The 24,439-nt window shown below is 39.3% G+C and overlaps 1 protein-coding gene and 1 long non-coding RNA gene across 6 annotated transcripts in view; one reads left to right on the forward strand and one right to left on the reverse strand.

The window, feature by feature from the left end:
- The window catches only part of LOC142161523 (equilibrative nucleobase transporter 1-like), a 125,765-nt gene that overhangs the window by 81,697 nt on the left and 19,629 nt on the right, over positions 1 to 24,439 (forward strand). For 4 of the 5 annotated variants that reach the window (XM_075217212.1, XM_075217211.1, XM_075217213.1 and 1 more), the window contains 6 exons: positions 4,005 to 4,081; positions 8,630 to 8,722; positions 17,100 to 17,239; positions 17,884 to 18,005; positions 21,391 to 21,546; positions 21,752 to 21,853. In XM_075217212.1, coding sequence (XP_075073313.1) covers positions 4,005 to 4,081; positions 8,630 to 8,722; positions 17,100 to 17,239; positions 17,884 to 18,005; positions 21,391 to 21,546; positions 21,752 to 21,853 — 690 coding nt within the window. The remainder of the gene's footprint in view (positions 1 to 4,004; positions 4,082 to 8,629; positions 8,723 to 17,099; positions 17,240 to 17,883; positions 18,006 to 21,390; positions 21,547 to 21,751; positions 21,854 to 24,439) is intronic. The other variant, XM_075217214.1, reaches the window with a different exon arrangement.
- Positions 1 to 24,439, reverse strand: part of LOC142161525 (uncharacterized) — a 36,165-nt gene that overhangs the window by 6,484 nt on the left and 5,242 nt on the right. The window contains exon 2 of the long non-coding RNA XR_012693422.1: positions 3,316 to 3,401. This is a non-coding gene — a long non-coding RNA (uncharacterized LOC142161525). The remainder of the gene's footprint in view (positions 1 to 3,315; positions 3,402 to 24,439) is intronic.

Below are 24,439 nucleotides of genomic sequence, written 5' to 3' on the forward strand. Positions count from 1 at the left end.
CACTCCAAAGTAATTATCTCAGTCTCATTAAGAGTCTTATCCTCTCACAATATTACCACTACTGATTAGCTAGACAGTTACGGTGTCACCCAGTCTGGGTTATTGGCTTGCACAGACCCTGTCCTGGTAGGGTTTCCTCCAGTGGTACTACAATGCCTGGCACAGAGTCCTTTTCGCTGATGTCTTGTACACCAGGATCCTCCAAGCTAGAATAGCTCTAGTGGCATTCTCCTCTCCCTATATTCTTGGCTGTATATACAGGGAGTAGGGTCAAATGTCTCAATCCTCCCCCTTTCAGCAGGAGTCTATCAGTGGACACTTTAACTGTTAGACATACTGTCTCTGTTACCTTGATTATACAATGGAATAGTTTGACTCAATTAGCTGTTTGGCTGGATACACTAAATATGGGGTTACAATATTACATCAGGAACTGACACTTCACGCTTACAAGAAACAATAAGACTTTTGACAGATTGTATCAGCAATGTTACACAATCTGAGTCTGTGATACATTTTGATACAATAACATTTATATTGATACATATTAATACATTTCCCAATACTATCTCAGTGTTACGATACTTACCCCTCTGCGTTCCCCCGCCGCTCCGTCGGACCCGGAAGCCGTACTTCTGGGTTTGGCAGTCACATGACCGCTACCTAGGCCGGTCACATGATCGCTACCTAGGGCAGGGAATTCAAATGGGACACAGTATAAAAACATAGCTCTGACACTTGGTGAGTGTCAGAGCAATTTACCAGTTCCTGGCTCCTGATTCCTGTGTCCTCCTTGTTCCTGCTTCCTGTGTGGTTGATCTCCAGTGTACCGACCCGGCTTGTTGACCCTTCTGGATTCCGTTTCCCCTGTGTACCTTCCTGGCTTGTTGAACTTCCTTATTGCCTGTGCTCCTGACCCGGATTGTCTCACGCACCTCTCTCTATATGTTTATCTGCCCTTCCTGTGTACCGACCCGGCTAGCTGACCACGCATCTGTTCTGGTGACCCGTGTACCGACCCGGTTTGATTGACTCCGAGATTGCCTCCTGATTCTGTCTGCATTGCCTGCCTGTGTACCTACCCGGCCTGTCCGACTATTCTCATCTTGCTCCTATTTCGCTGTACTACATCTTGGGGCAAACCAGAGGACCACGACCTGCGACTCCTGGCAGCAGAGCCCATCCCGCCTTGCGGCGGTTCTTGGTGAATAACGGGGAGATCGTTAGACTCCGCACCTCAGGTAAGCCAGCATTAATCAAGATTAACAACATCCGGGTCGTCCATATACAACATCCGGGCCCTGTACAAGGCTGAGGTTAGGTCGCAGCTGAAATATCAAATCTGGTCATTTCCTTGTAGTTCCCCGTCCATTATGACATCCGGGTGATCTTTACTACGAGACACCCGATACACATGAATCCTAGAAAGTGATTGTGGGAGAAATACATTGAAGCTATTTGCCGAGCTCGCAAAAGAAAAATCGCTGTTAAGTGCATAGGATCGTGGATCGGCAAGGGGTCAGAGGGAGTGACCACCCCCCCCCCCCTTTTTTTTCCTGCCCGATGATTGGAGCCACAGGAGAGAGCATTATCTTGAGTATCCCACGCTGAGATGATTGCCGAACAAACAGAGTGATCGTTGGGGAGCTATACACGCTATTATACTACCTATTTCTGGTAAGTGCATTTCCCTAAGGGGTTTTCGTGTGGATTCGGACGAAATAGAATCAACATATAACTATTGAAAAGTGATTATCCACTTGGAGAAATTGCCTCTAAAAGTTTTTTACTATACCTGACTGCTTTTGTGCACATGTTTTACATACATTCAACCAGGTTACAATTACGAGAGGATTGAGTATATGTCTTTATGATTTTATGGTATTAGGCGCCATTTGTTGTGGGATTTTATTATGAATATTGTGAATAGAATCCTGTTCAACATATCACAAAATGTGCAGTTCAAAAGTTAGGACATCTGTGACATTGCCATCTTCAGGTAGAATGTAATGGAAGCTTACACCTTAGTCTAATGTGCCTAAAAATATTACGTGGTGATTCCTTTTAATTTACTTTAAATGTTGTACCTCTGTACACAGTACCACTTTTGAGCCAAAATCCACCTGTTTTGTTTTCATTACAAAACTGCCCCTTTTTAGGCTTTAATGTATAAATCTGTATGGGAAATAAATGATCAGCTGGCTAAAAAATAGTTTTGTGGTAGTTTTACAGGTGTGTAGTTTTCTGTTTTTTTATAGTATTCTGACCTTATGTGCAATTCAAATCCAAATCTGTCCTATAAATCAAATCCTTAAAAAAACAAGGTCTCAAAGTGTTAGGAGATTGATCTTTGAAATGTCAACACATCAGTCCCAGAAAGCTAGACGTAAAATGATTTTGTGCGGGCTGTTCCAGGGATCATCTCTCAGCTCTCTTTTCTTTCTGTACACATTCAGGCTCCACATGTATGCTGATGACACTCAAATCTACATCTTCTCCCTGACCACTCCCTATCTCTACTATCTCATGTGATCAACTGTTTTTCTGCTACTACCACATGGATGTCTCAAGTCAACCTAAAACTCAACATGTCTACAAAAGAGATTATTATCTTCCCTCTTCCCAGAAACATCACCTTTTCTCAAGTCTCCTTTAGTGTTAACAGCACCATAATCTTCTCATATATCCCCATATCCTACTGGCCTTCACCTACAAAGTTAAACCACCCCTTTCACTTATATAAAACTTCTTCTCAAAATAAATTGCCTAATCCCTTTTTAGTTCTGCCTCAACTCTGATAGTCACTTCTCACTTCCACCTGCTGGCTTCCTACTTATAGCATTCCCTACCAAACCTGAACAGTTTCTGCTCAGCCTTCAAATGTTTAAACACTCTCTGAAGACCCACTTCATTACTAGAGCCTACCCTACTCTCACCTGTAAACCTCACACTTATACTCCCCTGCTGATGTTCCAGTCTCAAGGGAATATGCAGAAATTTTATAGGGAGGTATCTATGCCACTCCTTGCCAACAGAGCAGGCATGACCAGCATGCAAGTAGTGTGGCTATCATTTTAGACCATGCTAGGGTGTTCTCCAGCCCCCCCTTCCCCTCCAAATAGACAGACAATGCTATGTGCACTACTGTTAGGTTCCCTCAGCTCCTCTTCAAGAGCAGTGCAGTGTGAAGTGGGACACACCTCCCAAATGTTGTTGCAGTGGGGACAAAAACCTAACTGAGCAAGATAGTCACTCAAAATTGAGACTGTCCCACCAGAACCGGCATAGTTGACAGATTGCCCTGCTCTTTCCTACCTGTTCTTGTCGTTTTCACCACCTGTGGCTGTTTTTCGTGTCTTTAGCTCAGTTGCCGCTTGTCTAGACCCTGGATTGTTGATGTCCTGTTTGGAAAAAGTATAGGTACATGAAATATGGAAAGATTACAAGCTTTGGTATGAATAGGACCTGTCCTACCCTTTTCATTGTTCATGTTCTGTCGACTTTATATGTCCCTGTTTTATATATGCATTGATTTCCCCACTGTCCATCACTGTGGAGCACTGTACGGTCTTCCAAATCAACAATAATAATAATAATAATAATAATAATAATAATTAATTGCCTGATGTGTGTTTAGTGATATTGTGTACAATTGTTATTATGTATTTTAATACAATCATTTCTATTTTCCTTTTCCTATATGTGCTAATATACAATGGACATCATTTATTAGATAGATAAATACAATAAAAAACATAAGCATTCAAATTAATTCAATGAAACATTATTAGCATTAGATAAAGCTAATATCATTCTGCTGCTCTGTGTGTTTTGTGTCTATCAAGCAGAACTCTCGCAACCTGTTTTTGAATATAGTGCACTCTACTTCCAACACTATATAATCTATAGATGCTTTTTTAGCATGTATGATATTTGTATATTTATATATATGTGTATATATATGTGTATATATACACATATATTTTATTTATTTGTTTTACTAGATACTGCAGTGCTTCTGTATCCTGCTATGTCTTTGCTGGCAATAGGTGGACTTCTATTGCTTCTGACTAATATGCAGGTTAGTATGTTTATATTTTGGAGGACCCTGTACAACAAACTAGGAGTAAATTAAGGTAAAATTAACTGTCTGGTGTTATCCTATGGTATATAAAAAAAAAACACAAGCCCATGAAAAAAAATCTTCAATTGATCAATTAGAATTGCCCAGGATCATAAAATGAGCCCAACAGTCAATGCTGGAGTTATTATGTCTAATGTAATACACTTACTACAAATTAACTGTCATGAGAGTCCTCCTTAGATTGTGCAGAATATACTGACACATAGGGCGTAGTCAGGCCACATTCATTTTGTGAAACCTGCTTATGTCTACTGTTACAGTTACTATTGTTACTGGGCGCATGTTATTTGAAGAACACAACATCTGTGATGCTAGCAGTTTGTAAGCAACTTTCAATGTATTGTAAGAATCTACTTATTAATAGTATGTAACACCTCTTCTCCTTATTCTACGAAGTACCGGTATGCTGCAAAGATTACCACTGAGTTTCAATTATTTGGCAGTAGAATCTGATCTACAGTGGTGGCAGCAATTTAAAGTTAATAATGACTTAGCAACAAGATGACGACAACAGTTATTTAACATTAAATAAACTATAAATATATGAACAATAAATACTATATATATATATATATATATATATATATATATATATATATATATATATATATATGATCAATAGTTGTTCAACAAACGAACAGACCAGCACCAGCAATAAGAAAAATACAAAATTTAATAGAGAAAAATAGAAAGATACATTTTTTTCTATTAAATTTTGTATTTTTCTGATTGCTGGTGCTGGTTTGTTTGTTTGTGGAACAACTATGGATCCTGTTTTTTGAATTACAGACTATGCTTTACTGATTCTGAATTGAGTGCATCCTCATGGGTGCATATATATATATACGTTACTTTACGTTACTGTTGCCATTATATATATATATATATATATATATATATATATATATATATATATATATATATATATATAATGGCAACAGTAACGTAAAGTATAGCTAAAGTGTACATGATAATGTAGTAATGTACAACAATGTGCAACTGTACAAAATATTTTTTAAAAAACATGACTACTACATAAATGTCTAATACTGGTGATATAATCCAGTCACATCATAACACTTAATCAATACTTAGGAGTCCACAGCTACTCAGTTGATACAAGGCCTCATTGGTGCATGTTTGACCGGGTTACTTAAATTGTGGTATTGATACTTTAGTGGAGTCTCAGAAGAAACGGGTTAAGTGGTTACATTCAATAGTTTGTGCTATTACCAATTAAGACACTATATACATAGCTCTGTCTTACTGATAGCACAAAACACCTAAGACAAGCCTATCAGTTTTGTATGACTTAACTGCAGCAGGTGTACAGAGGGTACCATTTCAGCCTAGTATATAAATAGTTTATCCTCTTTTCAGACAATGTTGATTTGTCTGAAAAGAGGTGTTTGTAAGTGTATGCTGTTGGAAATTCTGCCTGTTTGGGATTGGAATGCACCCGTCACTAATAAACTCAGTCTCTGAAAGAGTACTGGGGCTGGAATTTGTCTTCCACACATACAGCTGATTTCACTCTTGTTAAGTTGGCTAATAAAGCTCCTGCATAGGGCGTCTTTAACACAAGGCTCTTTTCCTCATTGTGTCTCTACTGATTCCTTTCCTGGGAACCTCACTGTCCTCTGAGATCTAGGCTTTTGCTCAGGTGTCTGAGAATTTCTGACTCCACACCAACTGGCATTCAAAGGAAAGGCTTTCTATTCTTTGCTATTTTGAAGATGCCTCCCTTCCTGTTTAGGGTAGTGAGGAAGCCACACTACCCTTGGTATGAAGAATGCCTGCAGCACCTTGTCCTCTCTCTTTCCCCCACACTGATCAGTCTCCTCCTTCTCATACCTCTCAGGCACATCATTCTCAGCATTCTCACCAGCACCTGCAGCAGTTTCAAATGCCTTTTTTTGTCCTGGCCCAACTGTCTATTCTCTTGCTGACTTACCTGTCAACTCTTATTTCGCAGATCTCATATGTTCCCTATGGTAGGCATGCCGGGGAATGCAGTCATCTACTGTGGCTGGCATAAATTGTCACCATAGCAACACAAGCGGGCTACATTTAAAGGCTCCTATGTGTATACCTAATGTACCGGTGTCCTTTGCCCTTTTGATGCAATCAAGCCAAATCAATATAATCAACATTCAGTAAATACACATATTTTGAAATGAATCAACGAATGAAAGGCTCACATAAATTAAACATGTTCTACACTGCAAAGGATAAACCATTTTGTGTGTGCACATTTGATATCCCAGTGTGTGTGTACACCTGAGGATACACCACTGTGTGTGTGTGTGTGTGTGTGTGTGTGTACACCTGATGTTTACAGGACTGTGAATGTTTATGTGAATCTTAAATACATATTGGCCACCATATATTGGGGTAGTAAAAGTAATCTGGTTGTTAAATGGAGTGAAAATATTATTCAAAGGCTATAATGAATATATTAGTATATAGTGTTGTAATTTGAGTTTATGCAGTAGGAAAATGTTACTATTTTCATTTATGAGAACAAAAATAATGTCTAAACTGGGAAGTGATTACAGCAATTTTTGCTATTTTTAATACTGCTTAGAAAAGTAAATGTTTCCTTTTGAGCAGGGTGGTCCTAGCATACATATGGAGAGAGCTACATATATATTGCAACTATATGCTCACAGACCAAATACTATGAACACGTATACAAGTCTGTAGAGGTTCTTGGGGGGCACAAAGAAACTTTAGAGGCTGCGTTAGAGTATCATCCCTGTATAATCCACAGGTTTTGAGGAATGTTGTGACTAGTGAGGGTACACATATAGAGATCTGGAAGGGGGTGCGGCAAGCTGGGAGATGAGGGCCACATTTATTTATGTACACAATCTAAAATATATGCATATGCTGCTGCGCATATTTTAACTTGTCTAACTTCAAGACCTTGATTTGCACTATAATGGTCAGACCTATTTTCACATTTTTATTACAGTGTATGTTCCGTTTTCCTGGAATTTTTCCAGGTGAGACATTAAAGAGTTATGTAGAACTGTGGTTGGGAAACCTTCTAGATCAAGGCTCTTCATCTGTAATAAATCCAGGGATCCTGGCTTGGCAAAATTAAAAAAAAAAACCTCATAGGCAACACAATACTAGTTCCTAAGAGCTTCAGGAGGTAAATGACCTCTTATGACAGTAATCATATTTATAACATGGGTATTTCCCACAGCTTGAACTCAGGGCTTGAGTTCAAGCCGTGGTGAAAACCTCATGTTATATATGATTGATTCTCCGATTTTCCCTGCTGTAGTGCCCCCTGCCCAGGCTGGCAAAGCCTAGTGCTGGTAATAGTAAAATCGGGGGACCCCATTGCAAGTATGTGCCTAGGCTATCAACACTAGGGTAGGTTAAGCTGTTTGGGAGGAGCATGCATTTCTTTTCTTTTATTTTTACATTTATTGCCATCCATTATTTTATTCATGTAATAATCTTTTTTAAATCTAGTGATTTATGTTGAAATTTTGAATGTCGACTTTACAACCCTGTCCACATTTTACCTTTGTAGACATTATGACTGTCGATACTATGGTGTCTACATTTTGACTGTTGACATTTTAACTGTTGGCCTTTCAACTACATTCCATACTATCAGTTTTCATCTGGCTTTAATAGTCTCTGATTTAGCAGCTAATATCCAGTACAGCACAGAAAATATACTGTATGTTGAGCCTTCAATGCCAGGCCACATTCTATTCATCTGCCTATAGATTTAGAATTCCTTGTAATTTCACATAGTGATGTCAAGGGACTGTCTTTTTAAAAAAAATTGCTGAAGCCTAATGCTAAGCTTAGAACAGTATGGGGCTATGTATTTAGGCAAATATGAAAATATATCATTCTTTCCTTGCATATTTGCCTTAGTACATAGACCCCCAATGTTCCCAATGTCCCTTTCTGCCACTTTGTGTGGCCGTCCTCGGAGGGAGTGCCTGTGGAAGTGTCGGAGTGGAGATACAGAGCATACATATGGTAATGATCTTAAGCATTACCATGCAGCGGGTGTGCCACTACTTCCTCTCCTCCATACGCCATAATCTTTGTGTGTAAGAAACAATTCTTACATATTATGCCACTGAAGCACTGGTTAGTACATGGATCGCTTTGTTCATTGATGAAAGGGACATAAATTAGGCATTTGTGTCATTGACAGCACCACTCTAGTAATGGAAACATGTTTAAAAGTACTCGGTCACCATGGTTAACTTGACATTTATAAATGTCATGTTATAGTGTGGAACTACAAAATAGGACATTAAATAACATCATACTATTAAATGGCATAAAAATACAATACTTAAAATAGTTAAAGTGTGTGTGCAGTGATGGTACGTGTATATGTATTTGTGTAAGAATATGCCGATTGATGCATCTGCCTTAAATTAATATCAACAATCTCCACAACATGTTCAACATGTAATAGAATATTGTTATTCTCCATAGGTGGGAAATCTATTTGGTTCTCAGCGCTCCACAATCATAACTTTCTACAATGGGGCATTTGACTCTTCTTCCGTTATATTCCTGATTGTTAAGGTAATGAATTCATCAGTGACATCAAGGTCTCTACAACCCATATTTTAGTGCATCATACATACTTGGGATATGTGAGTATTTATCTATATTAACAAATATAGGTGTAGTTTGGTGGATGTGACATGCGTCTGTTTATAAAGTACAAAAAGATCATTCACACTACATATCCATAGTACTCATAAACTGTTCCCAATGCTATACCTGATTCATGTGAGATATTGTATATTCTCTGTATAACAGGGTGCTCCCTCAGTAGTATAAGCAGATAATGGTGAAGAGAAGAAAAAAAGAACTTCTGTTTATGCGGGGGACTCCTGTGATACTACTGTCATGAGGCAGAGTGACTACATTATGGTTCTAGCCAAGAGAATGGATAACTGACCTTGACATTCTTAATTAAAATGTAACTTTTATATTATACCAATAAAACCTGAATTTTAAAAAAGCAAAATATTCAAAAACATATGAGCTTACAGTAGACCAAACTCTAAATTGAAATACAGTATACTCACTGTATGTGCAATGTTACACAATTAATATGTGTAGTAAACTTAAGTTAAATTAAAATTAAATCATATAGTATTATTTCTGATTAGTATCTTTCATTGCTGTGGAATTGTTCATTGTTTAGCAAGGATTGGTTCAGTAAATGTATATGTTCAGTATTTCATATATGCTATGCCTATAACAACATTCCCAGTGTGGATATGTTTGTTATTTATTCACCACTGATAGTATCATCTCTAATTACCTTGTTTGGTGAGGTAGTATTTGTAATGTTCGTATTGTCGCTATCAATAAATAATGTCTGATGCGATTAATGTGGTTCCAAAGCACAGAAGAGATTTAATAGCAAAATTAAGCAGAACACAATAATATTGCAAAGTATAACTGGTACATACGCTGTGCAGCCCTGGATCCAAGAACAGACCATCAATCCTGATGTCTGTTGGCAAAGAGTGAGGCTGTTCCAAATTTAGAGGCTGCTTTTACTTTGTGAAGTTTAGAAAAAACACTTATGATGTCACACGATATACACAGTTAGCACTAAGAGAGGTCTTCATTTGTCCAGGGTTAACGATGTTCCAGTAGACTGCCGGTCATAGGTCAGTTAATTTGATCTTCTCACAAAGGAGGGGGAAACACACTCCTACTGTTGCCTATGTGTCTTCCCGCTGAAGAACCAGTTTAAACTGACCTATGAGAAGAGTGCTTTTGAGTATTAATCTCATATTGCTCATAACTAGCGACCGCTGGATGAGATCGCTACTCTATCTAAACCGAGTTAATGCTGGTGAAATATGCTTTAAAATGACACCAAACTCTTTACATTTTAGAAGGCCTGAACCATAACTACCTTTACTATAATATTATATGTATAATTAACCTTTAATTCATTTATTAAATGATCGATTGTGAATTGGAACTTTTAGAAAATGTGTACTATTTACAAGTGAAAATGTGAATGTAAGTGTGTGTGTTAGTTAATTATTCTGTGCGATTACGTCATTACATGTGGCATACTGATCACAATTGCATGGGAAACCAAAATTAATTAACTTAGCCAACTTCATTCAATTATTTGACTTCCACATATTTCACACTTGAGACCTAAGTCCAGAGGCGTAATTAGTGAGCTGTGGGCCCTGGTAGAGTAAAGTGCAAGGAGGGCACCAGAGGCCAACAGCACACTAGTTCTCCATGCAGTGGGCCCCATTATCTCCATAGCGCCAGGTGCACCTCAACTGCTGCACCAATGGTAGTTCCGCTACTGCAGTCATTAAGGCACATATCTGTCTGTTTAGAGCATATCATACGCAAAATCACCCTGCGCATGCCCAGAACCAGGACATGTACGGCCTTGCACTAAACCAAGTCTGCTGCGGATTCGGATGCAAAGGACACTTACTACAGTCTACGATTTCGGGGAGTGGGCGGGGAAGGGGGCCCATAGTCAATTGACAGGTAGGGCATGCCAATATCAAAAGCACACAGCCACGTCTCAATCAAGCGCTGGCCATCTCAAAGTTACTTGTTTTTGTGCTGTATCTCTTGCACTAGCTATTATATCCATGCTGTAACATGTGTCTGCAATCAGGAACAACTGTAAAAATGTATGTTATGTACAGAAGACATTAAGGACAGCTTAATAATTCTTTTAATTCTCCGCTCCTGATTCAGGCAATTAAGGTTTGGGCAGTCAGTAATAAAATGGTGTGATCTACAGATATTGATCCATGTACTCCTATTTGGGGGATGAGGAGATTGAGGGAGTTGGACACAGTGGTGGGGTCCAGGCGGTGGTCCCGGTATGGTGTGGTGGCGGTAGGTCAAATATATGAAGTAAATGTTCTCAAAATCTTTTGAACAGTTGTCCCGGAAGATTTCTGTGCTTGGAACAATGTTTTTTTCCTACCTCCAACTGAGACATGCCATGTACACACAATTCAAAGGGGAGCCACCAGTGATCGCTATAGCCCCACTGAGAAAGCAGTTACAGGCTTTGAGTAACAGGGGTCTGATTTCATGTATGTACTCTTGTCTTTTGCATGAATCCACAGTGAATGGCTTGAACAACCTGAGAAATCAATGGGAAATAGATATTGGTCTCTTAACAGACAAAGAATGGGGGATGGTCATGGATAGCACTAGTGGCCACACAGCATCATTAAAATTCCAGCAAATACAGGTGTTCATTCTGCATAGGGCCTACTTGACCTCTATTAGGCTGGCTAGGTTCCGCCCGGATAGCACTTCTAAATGTCCAAAATGTAACTCAGAAAATGGCAGTTTCTGGCATCTCATTTGGGAATGTCCCTGTATACAAACCTTCTGGCGAAGAGTCATACGATGTGTTCAAAAAACGGGAATTGAAGTCCCACTTCGGTCATCGGCCACCTGTTCATTTGGGCTACGTCTGAAGGGAAAGTGTATATTTCCCAGTTGTTTATGGTGGCTAAGGTTAGCATAGCCCACTTATGGTTAGCCCCGACGAGTCCCACAATTAGGAGTTGGAAAACCCTGGTCAACGCCACTATAGGGCACGAAAGATTTGTTTACATGAGCAGGCAGGCATTGCCAAAGTTTGAGAATATATGGTACAGGTGGGTGGAGTTTCCATTTTATTTTGTATCCCCGAGCCATGATGTCCCGAATACATGAGGGTTTGGTCCCCCTGGACTACATAATAATATTAATAAAGTCTATAATAAAAAGTAGAGCCCCGCCTCTGCAGAGCATGTATGGAAGAGCATTTACGATGTATTTTCCTAATTTAATATTGTACAAATGTTATCACTATGCGATACTGGTGTCTTACAATGTATCTGATACTTTATATTTAATATTGGCATATTTGCGACTGTATTTTCTTTTTTCTGTATTTGTCTTTTTTTTGTTTTGTTGTTGGTATGTATGTATCACGAATATTTCCAATAAAAAATATTGGACAAAAAAAAAAAAGCACCTTTTACCATGTTAAAGAAAAAAACACCTGTAATGCAGGCAAAGTTAGGTGCTGAAAAAAATAAAAAGTGGCAAGGAAAGGATCAGGCCTTCGCCTTTCTCTATAAGTGTCAGTTCTGCAACTGTCAGTGAGCCATCTTCTTGTAAGGTCAGTTAAGACGATACAAGACCTTGTCATTCCAACTCAAAAATTGGTAGCCAAATACTTTTACGTGTTAAAGTCGAGCTGGAAGAAACCAGTAAAGCATTTGAAGAAACAATATGTTCAGGTTCAGAAATTGCACAAATCCCTGAGGAGCGTCTATCCACGAGTGCTAGGTGTAAGCCTGACCTTTCTGATACTATAATCATAAAGAAGCCATCTTTCAGCATTTCTGCAGATGTGTGGATAAACAGCCCAAGTGTAGCCGGTGATACACAAATTGAGGATGCCACTTTGGAATTGCAACAGAATGAAGGGGATATTTGTGTAGCTGACGACGGTGCTAATGAGGATGTTGATGAGGATGATGTTGTTGTGTAAGTCCTGCACCAGTGGAAGCAGTTCTTGCACATGATAGGAAGAAGGCCATTGTCATGCCTGGGCATAAAACTAAAAAATCCACCTCATATGTGGGGAATTATTTTTACCCAAATCCTGACAACAGTTGTCCAGCCATTTGTAGCATTTGTAATGCCACAGTCAGTAGAGGTAGGGAGCTTAACCATCTAGGAACCTCATCCATGTTTCGCCATTTGAAGCGAGTTCATGGCAAGCTGTTGAGAATATCTCAAACTTATGCTAAAAAAATAACAACAAGCAGTCCAGCATTAGCTAGCTCCCTTTTCTCACCTAGATTCCGTCACCTGCAATCTGCAACCACAACACTGTCCTCATTAATATCCTCTGTAGCGATCGGAGTTAGTCCTGCATCCAAGTTGCTAAGGCTAGATGACTCCTCCACTATCCGTGATTCCTCTGAACTGAACTATTGAGCATTAGTCCAGCTGCTGCTACTGCTGGGGGTGGAGCTTAAACCCAGAAGCAGACCAAAAAGAAGACTACTAGTAGTTTACAACAATTGACTGTTAAACAATCCTTTGCAAGAGAAAGTAAGTATGAAAGCTGTTACCCAATTGCAAAGCAGATCATAGACGCCATTTCTGATAATGCCACCAATATTGTGAGAGCATTACAGCTGGGTGAATTCCATCACATTCCCTGTTTTGCTTACACAATAAACTCGGTGATACAGGGCTTTTTGAAAAATTACAGGGACATGCAGGAGATGCTGTCAGTGGCCCGTAAAATATCTGGACATTTTTGCCATTCCGCAACAGCATGTAGGAGATTACAGCAACTACAAGAATAATTTCATTTGCCTTGTAACCAACTAAAACAAGAGGTGGTAACAAGGTGGAATTCCACACTGTATATGCGTCTGAGGATGGAGGAACATCGAAAAGCCATCCACGCTTACTCCACAAGCCATGACATTGGGAAAGGAGGGGTAATGTATTTTACTCAAGCGCAGTGGAGAATACTTTCCGTGTTGTGCAAGGTACTGATACCATTCGAAGTAGTCAACTGTGAAGTGTGTTCAGACACTGCTAGCTTGAGCCAAGTGAGTCAATTAATTAGACTTTAGGGAAAGCAGCTTGAGAAACTGAAGGAGGAGATGAAATAAAGCAATTACGCTAAGTATGTCAGGCTTGTAGATCAAATAATTTATTCGCTTCACCAGAATCCAAGAGTTATCAAAATCTTGAAATCGGAACACTACATTTTGGCGACTGTGCCTGATCCTAGGTTTAAAAGCTATGTCTTCTTTGTTTCCAACTGACCCAGATCTCAAGAGATGCAAGGAGCTCCTGGTGAGCAGATGACAGCTCAAGTGTTACATGACAGGACAGCGTCTCCTCCTTCTGCTTCTCAGTGAACTGCTGCTGGATGATGCAGATGACTCAGCACAACATTTTGACATCTGGGGGTAAATGTATCAAGCTGAGAGATTTCCGGCGGGTTTGAAAAGTGCAGATGTTGCCTATAGCAACCAATCAGTTTCTAGCTATGATTTTGTAGAATGTACTAAATAAATGATAGCTAGAATCTGTTTGGTTTTTCAAACATGCCAAAAAACTCTCAGCTTGATACGTTTACCCCCTGGTCTGGTTTAAAAGAATTGACCTAAAAACGTGACACCTCTGCCGTAACTCCACCTGATCCTACTATCAACATGCAAAGGATGGTGGAGGATTATCTTAATGGCACCATAGAAATAGACACATCAGACAGTCTCTTTACATACTGGGAGGAAAAAAAAGGGAATTTGGAGACCCATGTACCAACTCACTTTGCATTGCCTAAGTTGTCCACCCTCCTGTGTGTACTTGGAAAGAGTTTGCAGGACAGACGGGAACCTTGTCAGTGATCGGTGTATCCCCATACACCTACTACTACTTCCTCAAAATGTGGAAAAGATGATGTTCATAAAAATGAACTTCAAGTTCCAGGAGGAAGGCCTTTCCTGCCAATTACATCAAAATACAGAGACTACTGTAATGGTGGATTCCAGCGGTGATGAATTAATAATGTGTGAGGATGATGTACACACTGATGAGGGGGAGAATGAGGCTGAAGATGATGAAAATAACATCTTGCCACAGTAGAGTTCATTAACAGCACTGTTACCTTAGGTGCCTTAAGTCCATTGTTAGCTTGTTTTGTGGGGGCCCAAACAAACCAAGCACATCAGCCACAAAAGTGGCACTCTTTGTCGCTGATGTGCTTGGTTTGTTAAAGTGTGCATGTCCTTTTAAGATCCAACATAAGGCTGAGTGGAAGGGCCCAATGTTAATTCCATCTTGCACCACTTTTCCTTTCAGCTACAGCTGTGTGCCAATGTTACCTACATGTGCTATATACTGTTGTGTGCTTTGCAAAACTCAAAGATACCCATTGATGATGCAGATGACTCAACACAACATTTTGACATCTGGGGGTAAATGTATCAAGCTGAGGGTTTTTCGGCGGGTTTGAAAAACCAATCAGATTCTAGCTATCATTTATGTAGTACATTCTACAAAATGATAGCTAGAATCTGATTGGTTGCTATAGGCAACATTTCCATTTTTTCAAACCCACCAGAAAACTCTCAGCTTGATACCTTTACCCCCTGGTCTGGTCTACTGTAAAAGAATTGACCAAAAAATGTGACACCTCTGCTGTAACTCCACCTGATCCTACTATCAACTATCAACATCCAAAGAATGGTGGATGATTATTATTCATTTTTGTGAACAGTATAAAGGCAACAGTTTTATTAACAAAGAACATTGCTTGCAGAAGTAATGTAAGCATGGATGTCTAAATAGACATCTCTGTGTATTACTCAAACCTTCTACTTTGCTGCTGCTTCATCAGTATTGAACAAAGTGTTTGTAATCTGCACTTTACATCAAAGGTACCTAGCTATATTTAAATTTTTTGGGAATTGGGACTGATTCAAAGCTCAGTGATGACCTTGCTTTTTGCTGTGAATTTCAATGGCTCTTTTTAGTACATTGTCTGGAACAAGATCCGATATACTCATGTCAGAGTGATCACAGCCAATTTTTGGACAACTGGTGGATTTACCATTCTAAAATTTGTTTTCAATCAGCCTTTCATATGTGTAGCCACATACTTTGTTTTTCACTGGGTTCATCATCTCCAACAGTGCTATAGGATTGCTCTGGGAGACAATGATCTCCCCGTCTTCATCTACCAAAGCTTAGTCTGCAGGGACCGGTGACACACCCATTTGTTTTCTCAGGTCTCTTAGTTGTTCTTTAAACTGGACATATTTATCATCCTGCTTCAGGACCTCTTCTATATTATTGTTATGAAGCGCAGTGTATCTCTCGTCATCCGGTGTGTGACATTTTAACTTAAGTACGGTCTCCTCAACTGCGTCTATATATTGGTTTAAATCTCTGTTCAATGCAGCATATTCCAATATGACAGTTTCCATGCTGCCCACATGTTCCTTGTCACAGTCTTTCTGAAGCAGATATAATGCCACTCCAGTTGTATTATCCATTCCTGTGTCTACAAAAGTTTGGCAGTTCTTCAGGGATGAGAGGGAGGTATCCACAGAGGAGAAGGAGATTAAAAATTCAGCATGAGCAGACATGGTATAATAATGTAGAGTTCATTGACAGCACTGTTAAGCTTAAGGCAGCTAAGCTATTGGTAGCTTGTTTTGTGGGGGCCCAAACAAACCAAACTGCACTGCTTGTTGCTGGAGTGCTTGCTTTGTTAAACTGTACATGTCCTTTTCAATATCTTGCATAAGGGTGGGTGGGAGGCGAATTCCATCTTGCACCACTTTTCTTTTTTGCCACTGCTGTGTGCCTATGTTTCCTAGATGTGCTATGAACTCCTGTGTGTTTGTGTCATTGCTTTGTCTTTTAGCATCCAGCCAGGTCGCTGCAGTCTTTGTCTGAAAATAACAAATGCCTAATGTGCTCAGTATGTGTGTCTTAAAGAATCAGGCCCTTGATGTTTATATCATGTATAGATTTGAGATGTTTGTCTCATGTCATAATGTTAATAATTTAATTAGTTCTTCAGTTTCAGTCACAGGAACAGAGTCAGAACGTTTACGTTCATGTGTAAAATTGTGATCCATTTTAACAGTTATTAGCATATACTATTTATTGTATGTATCGCTTGTTAGTTGTCTTCAAATTTTATACTAAATTTTTGCATGCAAAGGCATTTAGATCATTGACGTATATATAATTTTCTTGCATTCTGTTGTTGGTTGTGAGTCTCTACTGTTTATGATTGTCTTTATCAATCTATAGTCACTGTTCAACAGCAGTACTTGTTGACATATTAATCCATGCCCTGAACTAGACTGACATGTAGATTCCTATATTTCTCTAGGTTCTGTACCAAAATGGAATTTCATTGAGGATTCAGTTCCTGTTCATTTCAAGCTGTAGTGTCTGCCACATTTTAAGGACAATTTTTCTGATGCCAAAGACACATATCCCATTTCCACTGCCAGAGAAGTATAGCTATGGGTATGTACAATATTATTTTTTTCCCAGCATTAAACAACCTACTTGGACACACTATATTAAATAAATTTGATATGAAAACCGATTCCCCAAAATGTAATGTAGCACTGTCCCTCATATCAGCAACAAGCACAAATAAGCTTGTAGATGTTACTGTTAGAGAGCTGTTAGTTGTGACTAAACCTCTTCATTCTGGTAGCAGCAGCAGTGACAGTGGCAGGCTATTATTTAGCCCAGAATACTGATGAAGAGGAACATCATAGCAAAATGAGTGTACACAAAATAATTTTCATTTTTTGTTTTTGCCACAGTCCCTATTAAATGTGTGCATGATGAATGGTGTGTATTTTAATTACATTGAGTCAATGAATACATGTCCTGTATAACACAAGAGGATTTCTACTTTCTCTGTATTTTAAGTGCCCAACAAGTAATACACTTCCGATAGAGTACAAATACTGTTGACAGAAAGCAATTCCGATGTATCAGAAGTCTGAATGCCATATAAATAATTATTATGCAGCAAACATTTCCAGTGTTGAACATTAGGGAAAAATAGAAACATTTGAGAGCCATTACTACAAGGACAATCTATCTTTTGTTTATATTTTAGTCCTTCAAGTCAAACTCTCCTTTCTTTTTCCCAGTTTGAACTGTGCGAAACATGATCAATCAGAGCAACCACCAGCACCATCTAGTGATAGAGAGGAAGAGCAACACACAAAGGACCATTTTACAGACCATTCCGTGAATAGTGTCATAAAGCATGGTGAGTAACACAGGGGTCCTGTCATAAAAGATTATGGGCCTTATGTTGAGTTTGACTCAAGGTAGGTGTAAATTGTGGCTCGTACTTTACTTTGTATTCCAAGCCACACATATCTTTAGATATATGTGACTCGGAATAGAATGTCCAAAATGCATATAGCCATCAGTACGGATCTTACACCGGGGATAAGCATCCGTGACACATATGCTTCCTAGAGGAGTGTCTGGGGCTGCTCCCCCCTCTGCATAGTACATAAGAAGCGTTAACACGCCTGCACGCCGACTACTTCTCCCGTTCTGCCTCTCTAAGTGTATAAAGAGGCAAGGTACATCTCAGTCTGAGAGCAGTCTGAGAGGAGACTGAAACATACGTTTTTCTACTGCACATGCGCAGGTGTAAAATGCATTTTTTGCACTTTTGAATCGGACTTGACTTCATAAATAAATAAATGCACACCTCACACCATTAATTCTCATTTGGTAGGCATACTCTTCTTTAAAGAGCATTAAAGTCTTCTTTAAACATCAGTGAAATCTGATCATATTATAATCACTATTGCATAAATGCTATCCTTCCTATACATTAAATATAATTTCTATTAGTTAATACTGACTCCAATAGTGCTCTCTGTTCATTTGATTATTCCACAATAGGAATCTTATAATCTTTTAATATTGCATAAAATCTGCTTCATTTACCAAAATCACTACATTCAGTACCCCAATTTAGATCTAGGTTGTTAAATACCCCTTAATTTGAACACCATTATGCTTCATTATTTTTACATATGGATTAATAAATTACTCTCTATACACTGTTGTATTACTTGCTGGGTTAAAACAAGTGTCAGTTATAAGCTCAGACTCCTGTTGTCAGTGACAGTCGAAAGTTATGACGACGGGACACATGTTGGGTCCTAGCCCCACAACTATTTTGAACAACATTGTTAAATTCTGAAATTATTATATGCAAGGTAATAGGTGCTAGGCATTTTCCATACAAAATAGGTGAACTAGAAATAAAAATGGTGTATGGAAATGATGATATAGAGGATATTACTGGTACTTAGATGGGTAAGAGTAAAGACTTAGCAGTGAATTTGGAAGGATATAGCATGTTCAAAATACTGTACTCACAGAGAGAGGTCATGGTAAGCCAAGAATGCTGAGCTGGAGGTGTAATACTATTTGTCAGGGTATAGAGAAGTATACAGAAGTCTTTGCATGCCACCAGCCCAAGAGCAAACGTAGGATTTTAAAGGGGGCTTTACAATTTTTTCCCATATATATAGTGTGTGTGTGTGTGTGTGTGTATAAGTAGAATAATGTGTGTGTGTGCTCAAGTGTATGGGTCAGATTAAATATATATATATAGTAGTAAAACTAACCCCTGGAGTCTGCACACCAAGTCTGACCTGGGATCATTTCGGTCATCTTTGTGTCTATCGCAGCCACAGAGGTGTGGATTTGGCCTTTCCCCCATGGTTGGGGGAGTTTATTAGATAATCCCAACTCCTCCCCTTCTCCAGCCCCAACTTCTGTAGATCCTGTGCTCTACAAAGCTGTGGTGGGGATTCAATTAAGCACGAGGTGCAGCCTTGATATTCCGCTGCACATTTTGCTGGCTATTACAGTAGGAATATCTGTTCATTTTTCTATGGGAAAAAATGAGGACAGGGGATTAGTCAAAGAAAATGACTTTATCCCAGTCCATAGCAGTCCAATCCCTGTACCTTTTGCAGAATATCAGTCTGTCACTGATGTTTTTCCTGGAGAGAAGTGGCTCCTTTGCTGGCCTTCTTGACACCGGGCCATCTTCCAAAAGTCTTCACCTCACTGTGCGTGCAGATGCACTCACACCTGCCTACTGACATTCCTGAACAAGCTCTGCACTGGTTGGAGTGGGCTTACTCACAATTTTGCCTAAGAACACAGCCATAAATAAAGAATGGTACCAAAACATCCTCCAAAAGCAACTTCTCCCAACCATCCAAGAGCAGTGTGGTGACGAACAATGATTTTTCCAGCATGATGGAGCACCTTGCCATAAGGCAAAAGTGATAACTAAATGGCTCAGGGATCAAAACATCGACATTTTGGGTCCATGGCCAGGAAACTCCACTGACCTTAATCCCATTGAGAACTTGTGGTCAATCCTCAAGAGGCGGGTGGATAAACAAAAACCCACAAATTCTGACAAACTCCAAGCATCGATTAGGCAAGAATGGGCGGCCATCAGTCAGCATGCGGCCCAGAAGTTGATTGACAGCATGCCAAGGCGAATTGCAGAGGTCTTCAAAAAGAAGGGTCAACACTGCAAATATTGATTCTTTGCATAAACTTAATGTAATTGTCAATAAAAGCCTTTGACACTTATGAAATGCTTGTAATTTTACTTCAGTATACCATAGCAACATCTAACAAAAAGGTCTAACTCTGATGCAGAAAACTTTGTGAAAACCAATATTTATATAATTCTCAAAACTTCTGGCCATGACTATAGATCAAAGGGAAAACTATGAAAATATGTAATGAGGGAGAACTGGTTAAAAACTAGAAAATAAAGGGTAGTTATAAACAGATTATATTTCGACTGGGCTGATGTTTTAGCAATGTACCACAAGGATCAGAACTTAGGTCCTGTCGTTTTCAGTCTTTTTATTAATATGTTCAGAATTGCTGATGACACTAAGCTATGTAGGGTCATTAAGACAGAGCAGCATAGTAAAATGCAATAAAATGTAAATAAAACGAGGCTGTGCAAAGGCAGGTCAAGTATAATGTAGATAAATGTAGCATTATGTACGTAGCCTGGGTAATAACTATTCTACTTACACATTAAACAGAATACAGTTGGGGAAAACACATGGAAGATAAAGAAATGCTAGTTTGCAGACAGCTGAGTAACAAGACATAATGCCAGATAAAAGCAAATAAACTCTTAGGATATAAAAGCGGAGAAAATGAAAGTGATTGAAACATAAAATTACTACTGTATAAGGCATTAGCTATACCACATCTGGAATATGGTGTACAGTTCAGGGCATCTAACTGTAAGAAGGGGATATGAAAAATCAAGAAAGCTCAGTAGAGGTTAACCTTATTATTAAATGGAATTAAAAGTTTAAGTTATAAGCAAAGGTTGGTAAAAATAGATTTGCTTACATTACAGTAAAGGTGCCTTAGAGGTGTCCTAATTAATATATATAAATATATCCACAGACAAATGTCACACTTGGTGGTTTGTATTACTTTCCCCTAGATCAACATAATTACCATTTCGGCTTGTGCCTTTTGTAAACTTTACTATGTAACAGTGTAACAAGATCAACACAACAAATTGCTGTTCATGCCATGTTAACAATCACCATTTTGCCATTCTGCAGAGAAGCATGCTGACGTTTCATTCATGAGTTGTGTCCTCTCATCGCTTTTTATCTGGCATTTGGTATGGCTGTCTCTCATGCAACTTAGACATTTTATGTTCATTGGCACCCTGAACCCTGTCATCACCCGACTGAGTGGAGGAAACCCAGATATAGGTTTGTACAATACAGCAGTGTGCTGGTGCAGGGTTTTTACTCATTTAGAAATATTTGTATTGTCATTGATGCTCCTGTCTTCGCTGTACAGTTTTATATATCACATGGCTTTTTCTGAACACCAAAAATAGTCTCCCGATTGTCCTGCGTATGGTAATTGTTTTACATGCAGAGAATAATTTTATTTTCAATATTTTTTTTACAGTAAGTAAATATACAAATGTCTTTGCGGTATCTCAGTTCTTTGGTGTTTTGTGCGCTCCGTGGAATGGACTAATTATGGACAGACACAAAGGGAAACAGAAAGGTAATAGCCACAGGACATTTAAATAAAAGTGCAGTATTATCATATTTGTATTAATTATAATGTTTTGTATATATAATGTCACCGTATTACACAGTACTGTATAGAGAATATTTAATCATTTATATCAGTCCCTGCAACATTACAGTTTACAGTCTATATTACCTACCACATATGCACACTAGGGTGTAGGAAACCCATGAAATCACAGGGAGAACATATAAACATCACACAGATAGGACCCTGGCAGTGTCAGACTGGGATATGAAGGGCCCACTGGAGTGGGGATGCAATAGCAGCGTCCCACAAAATAGTATATGCATGCAGCTGAAGAGGCGTGACAAACTACCAGAGCTTAATTAAGGTCCCCAACCTCGGATCATGTACTTTATGGTTTTTTGTGGCTGGCCCTTCCTCCAGGACCAGCTACCTTCATACGGCAATGAATGGTACAATTCGTTCCTCTCTACCTCTCCCTAAGTGTGTCCGCCTTTTTCCTCCCCTCCCCTATGTGTGTCCATCACTGATGATTTCTCACATGGGACACATACCACATGACAGGCGCCATCCCATGTGCTCAGGCTGTAAGAGAGGCAGACAAAAGAGTCCTGGGGATTTGAAAAAGTGGAGATGTTGCCTATAGCAACCAATCAGATTCTAGCTATCATTTTGTAGAATCTACTAAATAAATGATAACTGGAGTCTGGTTGCTATTGGCAACACTTCTACTTTTCAAACCCGCAGTTTAGTTAATATACCCCCTGGGTAGAAGTAGAGCTATTTATTAAATGTGAATATGAATTATTTAATATAAGGATGTTTGTGGGAAATATATATATTTATTAAATGTGAATGCTACTAATTTATTGCTTGGGAACATCACAATATAATGTGGGTGGGCTATTACTTTAATGGTGGAGTGTGTTTGGGGTCTGATTATTTAATGGTAGGTGCTATGAATTTATTATGCGGTGATTGTGGGTATTTAATAGTGAGGATTATTTAAGCTGACTATTGAACCCCCCCAACACAAAAAAAAAAAAGCTGGAAAACAAAAATGAAGTTTAAAAAATGAAAAACGTGGGCAGTGTGGGCCCGGGTCGACCCCCTGGCATGCCCGGGTAATTAGTACCCGCCCCCTCCCTCTCGGCGGCCCTGGGCCAATCTGACCCCAGTACTGCGATACAGCCTTGCTAACAACTGAGCTGCCCATATGCCCTGTATGAAACCTATTCACCATATACTTTTGCCATTAAGCTGATTTCTCAACAATGTGCATAAAGTGTCAAACAAAAAACATCAGTAATGCCTCAGCCACCACAAGCCATCACTGCCACATCCAGGGGCGGATTGGGAACTTAAAGTGGCCCTGGAAAAAATTATTGAAGTGGCCTCATGTCGGCGGGACCAAAATAACTGTAGGTGGGGCCAACACAAAAGTAGGTGTAAGTATAGTATAGGTAACCCACCATAGTATAGTATAGGCAGCCCCCCTTAGTATAGTATAGGCAGCCACCCCTTAGTATAGTATAGTATAGGTAGTCCCCCTTAGTATAGTATAGGACCCCCCCTTAGTATAGTATAGTATACTAAGCCCCCCTCACTTACCTTCAGTTGCTCTGAGCAGCGTCTCTTCTCACATCAGGCAGACAGGAAGTGAAGTCACACTTCCTGTCTGCCGAACAGCACCGTGGGAGCCTAGCAATTGGCTGCCTGTTGCTGCCCACTGAACACCAATATTTTAGATTGCTTTCCTGTACGTGTCTCCCCCTGCCGCATCCTATCTGAGGTGGCCTCCAGGTGGCCTCATTAGGGCATCGGCCTACCGGGAAACTTCCCTGTAAGGTCTATGGCCAATCCGCCCCTGGCCACATCCATATAGCACTCTACACATACCTGTTTTTCCGAGGACAGGCCAAGTTATTCCTCCTTGAAGTCTCTAACCGACAATGTTTATTTTCCTGAAATTTCAGATTAATTAAGATTAAGAATAATTGATAAAAAAAATATAGTAGAGATGTCCTTTATATTTTTGTAGCATTTACATAAAAAAAAGGAGAGAGCTTCTAATACCTATTGAACAGGGTATGCTATGCGGCCCTTTAGATACCACTGCTTATAAGTTATAGCTGGAGCAATCCTTATGTCACATGGGCACCCTGGTTTTATATGAGCTCTACTCATACAAAACTAACCATGCAAAGTACAGCGTCATACTGGGATATGAAGGACCCACCGGGGAAAGCACATAATGCAATGTGCTGCCATTAGGATGTGTGGTCAGTCTATAGAGGGCTAGCCTAACGCTTAACATCTGCGCTTAGGTAGTGGTGTTACATATACATTACAGACTGCTATAGATAAAATGTATAAACAATACAATATTTTCTTATTTTTTTCACTGATTTATATAGACTGGATATACAATTGATGTGCACTGAGGATGAATGTTTCCACTACAGTAATTCTATAGCCAGTATATATAAATCATAAAAAAAAACTAATTAAAACGTTCTTGTCATTATGGCCTTTGCATCACATGTCCAAGCATGACAGAACAGCCACTGACATGGCATGCTGGTACATTTA

The sequence above is a fragment of the Mixophyes fleayi genome, chromosome 6 (assembly GCF_038048845.1).
Source record: "Mixophyes fleayi isolate aMixFle1 chromosome 6, aMixFle1.hap1, whole genome shotgun sequence".
Lineage (NCBI taxonomy): Eukaryota > Metazoa > Chordata > Amphibia > Anura > Limnodynastidae > Mixophyes > Mixophyes fleayi.